The sequence below is a fragment of the Salvelinus fontinalis genome, chromosome 31 (genome assembly GCF_029448725.1).
Source record: "Salvelinus fontinalis isolate EN_2023a chromosome 31, ASM2944872v1, whole genome shotgun sequence".
NCBI classification, from domain to species: Eukaryota; Metazoa; Chordata; class Actinopteri; order Salmoniformes; family Salmonidae; genus Salvelinus; species Salvelinus fontinalis.
Window position 1 is genome coordinate 21,995,381 of NC_074695.1, and position 7,674 is coordinate 22,003,054.

At 42.1% G+C, this 7,674-nt stretch overlaps 1 protein-coding gene across 1 annotated transcript; it reads left to right on the top strand.

The window, feature by feature from the left end:
- Positions 1-2,796: 2,796 nt before the first annotated feature.
- Positions 2,797-7,409, top strand: LOC129829817 (natural cytotoxicity triggering receptor 2-like). Its single transcript, XM_055891755.1, has 4 exons — positions 2,797-2,888; positions 4,993-5,325; positions 5,424-5,735; positions 5,946-7,409. Exons 1-4 carry the CDS (start codon positions 2,852-2,854, stop codon positions 6,137-6,139), a joined length of 876 nt encoding a protein of 291 aa, XP_055747730.1. The 5' UTR covers positions 2,797-2,851; the 3' UTR covers positions 6,140-7,409.
- The last annotated feature ends 265 nt before the right edge of the window (positions 7,410-7,674 follow it).

Consider the following 7,674-nt stretch of genomic DNA (forward strand, 5'->3'; position numbering starts at 1 on the left):
GCAAGCTGAAAGGTTCTGTGGTCAGATAAAAAAAATATCACCACATCCCCTTGTGTCTCTCTCACTGGGTCCTAGAGCAAGCCATGCTCCGAAGCACCTCATCAGGGTGTGTGTGAGCAAGAGAGAGAAAGAGAAAGAGAAAGATAGAAAGAAAGATACAGTGAGAGAGGCACAGACACAAACACAGAGGGAAAAGGGAGATAAATGTGCACACACATGCTTGAACAGTGTTTCCAGCCCAGCCCTATGGCAGGGTTTCCAAAACTAAGTCCGGGGGCCCCCCTGGGGGCATGTTTTGGTTTTTGCCCTAGCACTACACAGCTGATGCAGATAATCTACATTTGATGATTAGTTGGTTATTTCAGTCAGCTGTGTAGTGCTAGGGCAAGAACTAAAACGTGTTCCCAAGGGGTGCCCCAGGACCGAGTTTGGGAAACCCTGCCCTAGAGCATGCCGGAGGCGGTCCAGCGTGTTGAACCACATTCAGGACATGGAGGAGAGAGGGAGGGCCAGGAGGGAGAGGCCAGGAGGGAGGGGTGGTGCGGAGTCAAGGTGAAGGCTGGCTAGATCCTGTAAGACAGGTAACTCCCCCTCTCTTTCTGTCTGGCGTTTTCCCCCACAGTCCAGCTGGTCCACTGACCGTCAGGCACTAAGCAAAGTGACAGCCCATCACCATTTCGAATTCATAACTCCTGAAAGATCCATGTTAATCTCACCTTATTGAACTATCTGGTAGAATTGTAGAGATGCTATGGTGCTAAATCTGTCTAAACAGTTCCTATTGGATCTACTGCAAGAGAGCGAGAGAGATGGATTTAAAGTTCCAGTACCAGTTGTACTCATATTGATAGTGTCATGTCTTCTATAAACAATATATTAGTACAAGTACTTACTTGGTACATTCACTTTCTCTCTTCTGCTTGTATTGTCAGACCAACTCCTGTGTTGTTGCGTGTATGTGTAATATCTGTGTGTGATTTCTCTCTGTGTAATCTCTGTGTGTGCAATATCTCTGTGTGTTATCTCTGTGTGTGTCATCTCTGTGTATGCAATCTCTGTGTATGCAATCTCTGTGTATGCAATCTCTGTGTGTGATCTCTGTGTGTGTAATTTCTGTGTGCAATGTCTCTGTGTGTAATCTGTAACGGCAGACTTCCTCCTCTTCGTCTGAAGAGGAGGTGTAGCAGGGATCGGACCAAGACGCAGCGTTGTAAGTGTCCATGTTTTAATAGAAACAACTGAACAAGACACAAATACAAAATAACAAAGTAACCCTAACCGAAAACAGTCCCGTGTGGCACAAACACTGACACAGTAAAACAAACACCCACAAACCAACAGTGAACAGGCTACCTAAATATGGTTCCCAATCAGAGACAATGAAAAACACCTGCCTCTGACTGAGAACCATATCAGGCCAAATGACAAACCTAAACATAGAAACACAGATGTCACGATCGTCGTAATGAGGAAGAGTGGACCAAGGCGCAGTGTGAGAGAAATACATCTTCTTTAATGAAGACAAACAAAACACTTACAAACGAACAAAACAACAAACGATCGTGAAGCTAAACAAACTACGTGCACACATGTAACATAGACATAGACACTTACCCACGAAAGCCTACTGTCTATGGCTGCCTAGAATATGGCTCCCAATCAGAGACAATGAATGACAGCTGTCTCTGATTGAGAACCATTCAGGCAACCATAGACTTGCCTAGACAACTATACTAAGCCCAACCCCATACACTCAACAAAACCCCCTATACAATACAAACACCCTAAACTAGACAAAACACACAAACATCCCCCATGTCACACCCTGACCTAACTAAACTAATAAAGAAAATCAATATAACAGAGGCCAGGGTGTGACAACAGAACATAGACTGCCCACCCCAACTCACGCCCTGACCATACTAACTAAAGACAAAACAAAGGAAAATAAAGGTCAGAACGTGACATAATCTCTGTGTGTGTCATCTCTGTGTATGCCATCTCTGTGTGTGATCTATGTGTGTGTAATCTCTGGGTGTGTGATCTCTATGTGGGAAATCTCTGAGTGTGTAATATATGTGTGGGTAATCTCTGTGTGTGTTGCCACCTGATGGAGAAACAACTGACAGAAGAGGTTTAACTACCTACTGACAGGTCAAGTACAGTTATCTCAACTGTACTCAACACGGTGAGGAAGCTGCCATGGTTACACTACAGTCGTTTGGAGGAAATTTAGGCTGGAGAGTCAGTACACAAGTATCACCAAAGTCAGATTAATTTGGTTTAATTTTCAGTATCTGGATTTTACTTTCTCATGAAGTAAAATTCAAAACCAAATCAGATGTTGGCAGTGATCCCCAATCAACAGGTTCCCCTTTCTTTATTATGTACTAGGATGACACATAGTGGAAGATCTATACAATTGCATAATTGAATGGTCCTGGAGCAGAATGGTTCAAAGTAGTAGTACTCTCCACCCCCGACAAATAACTATTTGAAGCAGCATAGGCCTATACATGTTAATGTTGTATTGTATGATTATGTATTATGGATGATTAAACCAAAACCAAATTCATCTGAGCCTAATACTGTATATCAGTGAAATTGAACAGGGTGAATAATGCCAATTGCATCTTGTTATAGAGGGTCTATTCACATCCTACATACATTTTGCACACCTCTGAAGCTCTCTTAGCAGAGGAGGATGTCGCACTAACCACAGTCCATTTCAGTGGCATCCTGTCTCATTATCAAACCGGCACTTCATCTTACAGTAACCTCATTCACAGGTGTAATTGCTATTGTATAGGTTCAGAGATAGAGACGGCTGGTAGAGGACATTAGTCTTACCATGATGAGGGTCCTTTATCTCCTGTTGCTGTGTGAAAGTAAGTATATTGTAATCAACTTTTAAATGTAGTAATTACAACGTGTTTACAGTTCCTTTTCAACCAGTTTGTTTGAAAGAAATGTCCTGTTTTCATGCCCTCACAATTGTACATAACATTACTTTGATATCAAATGGATGAACATATACAGTAACAGTAGAATTCCTCTGAAACTGTATTCAGCATACTTTGTCCTACTTATGCCTGTCTGTGACTACATAATGATATCAAACCACAGCTGTGTTGATTTTTTCTCGGTCTGATTAACGCTCACACCCTTTTTTTCCAATCATATACATTATCATTATCAACAGGGTTGCCATTATATACAGTACCAGTCAAAAGTTTGGACACACTTACTCATTCAAGGGTTTTTCTTTATTTGTACTATTTTCTCCATTGTAGAATACTAGTGAAGACATCAGAACTAGGAAATAACACACATGGAATCGTGTAGTACCCAAAAAAGTATTAAACAAATCAAAATATATTTTATAGTTGAGGTTCTTCAAAGTAGCCACCCTTTGCCTTGATGACAGCCTTGCACACTCTTGGAATTCTCTCAACCAGTTTCACGAGGTAGTCACCTGGAAAGCTTTTCAAATAACAGGTGTGCCTTGTTAAAAGTACATTTGTGGAATTTCTTTCCTTCTTAATGCATTTGAGCCCATCAGTTGTGTTGTGACAAGGTAAGGGTGGTATACAGAAGATAGCCCTATATGGTAAAAGACCAAGTCCATATTATGGCAAGAACAGCTAAAATAAGCAAAGAGAAATAACAGTCCATCATTACTTTAAGACATGAATGTCAGTCAATATGGAAAATTTCAAGAAATTTGAAGGTTTCTTCAAGTGCAGTCGCAAAAACCATCAAGCGCTATGATGTAACGGGCTCTAATGAGGACCGCAACAGGAAAGGAAGACCCAGAGTTACCTCTGCTGCATAGGATAAGTTCATTAGAGTTACCAGCCTCAGAAATTGCAGCCCAAATAAATGCTTCACATAGTTCAAGTAACAGACACATCTCAACATTTACATTTACATTTAAGTCATTTAGCAGACGCTCTTATCCAGAGCGACTTACAAATCAATTGTTCAGAGGAGACTACGTGAATCAGGCCTTCATGGTCGAATTGCTGCAAAGAAACCACTACTAAAGGACATCATTAAGAAGAAGAGACTTGCTTGGGCAAAGAAACACGAGCAATGGATATTAGACTGGTGGAAATCTGTCCTTTGATCTGATGAGTCCAAATTGAGATTTTTGGTTCCAACCGCTATGTCTTTGTGAGACGCTGAGTAGGTGGACGGATGATCTCCACATGTGTAGTTGCCACCGTGAAGCATGGAGGAGTTGTGATGGTGTGGGGGTGCTTTGCTGGTGACACTGTCTGTGATTTATTTACAATTCAAGGCACACTTAACCAGCATGACTACCACAGCATTCTGCAATGATACGCCATCCCATCTGGTTTGCGCTAAATGGGACTATCATTTGTTTTTCAACAGGACAATGACCCAATACACCTCCAGGCTGTGTAAGGGCTATTTGACCAAGAAGGAGAGTGATGGAGTGCTGCATCAGATGACCTGGCCTTCACAATCACCCCGACCTCAACCCAATTGAGATGGTTTGTGATGAGTTGGACTGCAGAGTGAAGGAAAAGCAGCCAACAAGTGCTCAGCATAAGTGGGAACTCCTTCAAGACTATTGGAAAAGCATTCCAGGTGAAGCTGGTTGAGAGAATGCCAAGAGTGTGCAAAGCTGTCATCAAGGCAAATGGTGGCTACTTTGAAGAATCTAAAATCTAAAATATATTTTAAAATAAAATAGTAAAAATAAAGAAAAACCGTTGAATGAGGAGTTGTGTCCAAACTTTGACTGGTACTGTATATACTGTATATGAAGTAGATATGTACCTGCACAGTACATTTTCTTACACCGCTGATGATGACCATTTACTGCATACAGAATACTATCCAGTATACATCATGTTATTTTCAACCTGCAGAACATATTTTAAAAGACATTCTGTAGGTCTGAAAGGGCTGTTGACCAACAATGATGATTTATCTAACTATTTGTTGTGTTTCTTTTCCCAGCAAGTATCCAGCTTCAGTGTGACAAAACAGTAATACAGGCCAATGTCGGGAGTGGATTCAGTCTGGTCTGCCAGTACCAAACAAACCGGTACCTCTTCAGTAAGAAGTACTGGTGTCGTGGGGAGTCTAGGTCGACCTGTGATATTCTAATGGACTCCGATCACCTCACCAACAGAGAGCCCAGACATAGGTCTCAGATCATAGATGCACAGCGAAGGGGGTTGGTCATCATCATGACAGATCTTAAGTTAGAGGATACTGGAGTGTACTGGGTTGGGATTGATAAAATCTATGCTGATATCATGACTTCCATCAAGCTAATTGTGACATTCGGTAAGATTATTTTTGCTCTTTACTTTTACTGACAAAGTTACCCCTTCCCCTTTTCTTTTGCATTATCCAAATAACATCTCTCTATCTCTCTCTCCCAGTGGTAGTGTCCAAACCCATGGTATGGCCCCTGAGTTCAATGGGAGACACTTGCTGGGGCCAGCCTGTGACAGTGCACTGTGCTAGTGCACAGGGCACAAGTGTCCAGTACACCTGGTACCAATCCACCCAACCCCAGGACATCCAGTTTCAGAGCTCAGCAGACCTGCACCTACACTGTGGCATTGTGGAAGAAGACAGCCAGTACTACTGCAGTGCCAGCAACGATGTGAGCAGCCAGCATAGTGGGATGGTTTCGCTGCAGGTTCTGAAGCCCTCTGAGGAGGACTGCATCTATAGTTTTGCTATGGAGGGTAAGTGCTAAGAAAATACTTTTGAATGTGGTTGATTAAGTAGGAACAAATCACATCAGCAAAACTAAAACTAAAACACATCAGCAAAACGACATACTAAGTAGACACCCAAGTTATCCTAAACATGTAGCTTCTCATGACAAATAAAGTTTAAAGTCAAGTATAATAACTATTTCCAATCCATACATATGTACTTTTCAACACCACCAGGCCAGAGAAGCTATGACTGTAGTGACAGACTGAAGACAAGCACAGCCACACCTCTGCGTTCTACTGGCCATCTGACAGAAGAGCCCTATCAACCTGGAACCAACAGCAACCTGTCCTCAACAATCAATCAAACACACCAGGATTGGCATTACAGCAGGTCAGGACCGTGTCACCTCTATGTAACCTGTGTGTAACCTCTATGTAACCTCTGTGTAATCTCTGTGTAACCTCTGTTTAACCTCTGTGTAACCTTTGTGTAACCTCTGTGTAACCTCTGTGTTTATCTATTTCCACCAGATCCTGTTACCCAGTAACATAATGTGACATGTCTTGAAGAAGCAGTGCAGCTAGACTTCCTTTGATGTGATCAATCAGCATGTTATGTATATGTCTGTTGTTTGGTGGCAGTGTATCAAAGGTTTGCATAAAGAGGCACAGTGCAGTAGCGCTGTTAAGAGGTTCCATATGTTTTAGTTGTCCATTTTCAAGTACAGGATGTACTGTGCACTCTTAAAAACTGTACTGTGTATGCTGCTGTAGAAATGAGATCTGAAGACTACTACTATGTAGGGGAAAGTGGGGTAAGGGGTGGTAAAGGGGTAAGTTAAGCCACCCTTGTTTTTAGGAAACCATACAGAAAATGTACCATTTGACCAAATATTTAGAAAGAGGTCATCATTTTATGGAGTTTGTGAAGGAAGAAACCACATGGAAAAAGTGGTAATCAAGTTGGGTCCAAAAAATAGATTTTTACCAAATGAAATGAATTTATTGTGTTAGAGGTTTCATGATGCTTGTATCATAAACCAAAGTAGATACTTCTAAGATTGTTCTATACATCAGTTTGGGTCTCTATAAGCATCAATATGAGGTCCTAAACCTAGAATGAAAGGGCATCGTTGTAGCTGTGTCCTGTGTCAGCTAATATAGTCAAAATGTTTGCCTTGGGGTAAGTTGAACCAATGGCCATGGGGTAAATTGAGCCAATCGTTGAGCCAATGGCAAGTGTTTGTTAGGTGTTGAGCCTGTTAAAATGTGCTTAAAATGATTAAATGACCAAAAAGGGATTGTGATTGGGTTGAATTGTGTTTGGGAAATAAAGATATAAAAATAAGGACCTCTCGAGTGGCGTAGCGGTCTAAGGCACTTGCAGTGCTAGAAGCGCCACTACAGACCTGGGTTCGAACCCGGGCTGTATCACAACCGGCTGTGATCGGGCGGCGCATAAATGGCCCAGTGTCATCTGGGTCAGGGGAGGGTTTGGCCGAGGTGGCTTTACTTGGCTCATTGCGCTCTAGTGACTCCTTGGGACGGCCGGGGGCCTGCAGGCTGACCTTGGTCGTCAGGTGAACGGTGTTTCCTCCAACACATTGGTGCGGCTGGCTTCCGGGTTAAGCGGGTGGGTGTTAAGAAGCGCAGTTTGGCTGGGCATGTTTCAGAGGAAGCATGACTTGACCTTTGTCTCCCGAGCCCATTGGGGGTAAAGGGGGTAAAATAGAACAACAAAAAAAGATATATAAATAAAAGAGTTGGTGTTTTACCCAATAAATTACTGGACGTTTATATATATAGAGTGCTTATTATTATAGCTTACAGTTTGTTCGCCGTTAGTCAGCACCTCTACACTAAATCATCTTCTCTGGGTGTACGCCAGCTCATGCTTTTAATTATGGAAATAAAAAAAGACATGGTTTTAAAAAGGTAGTGGTAATATTTCATTTAGTACAGA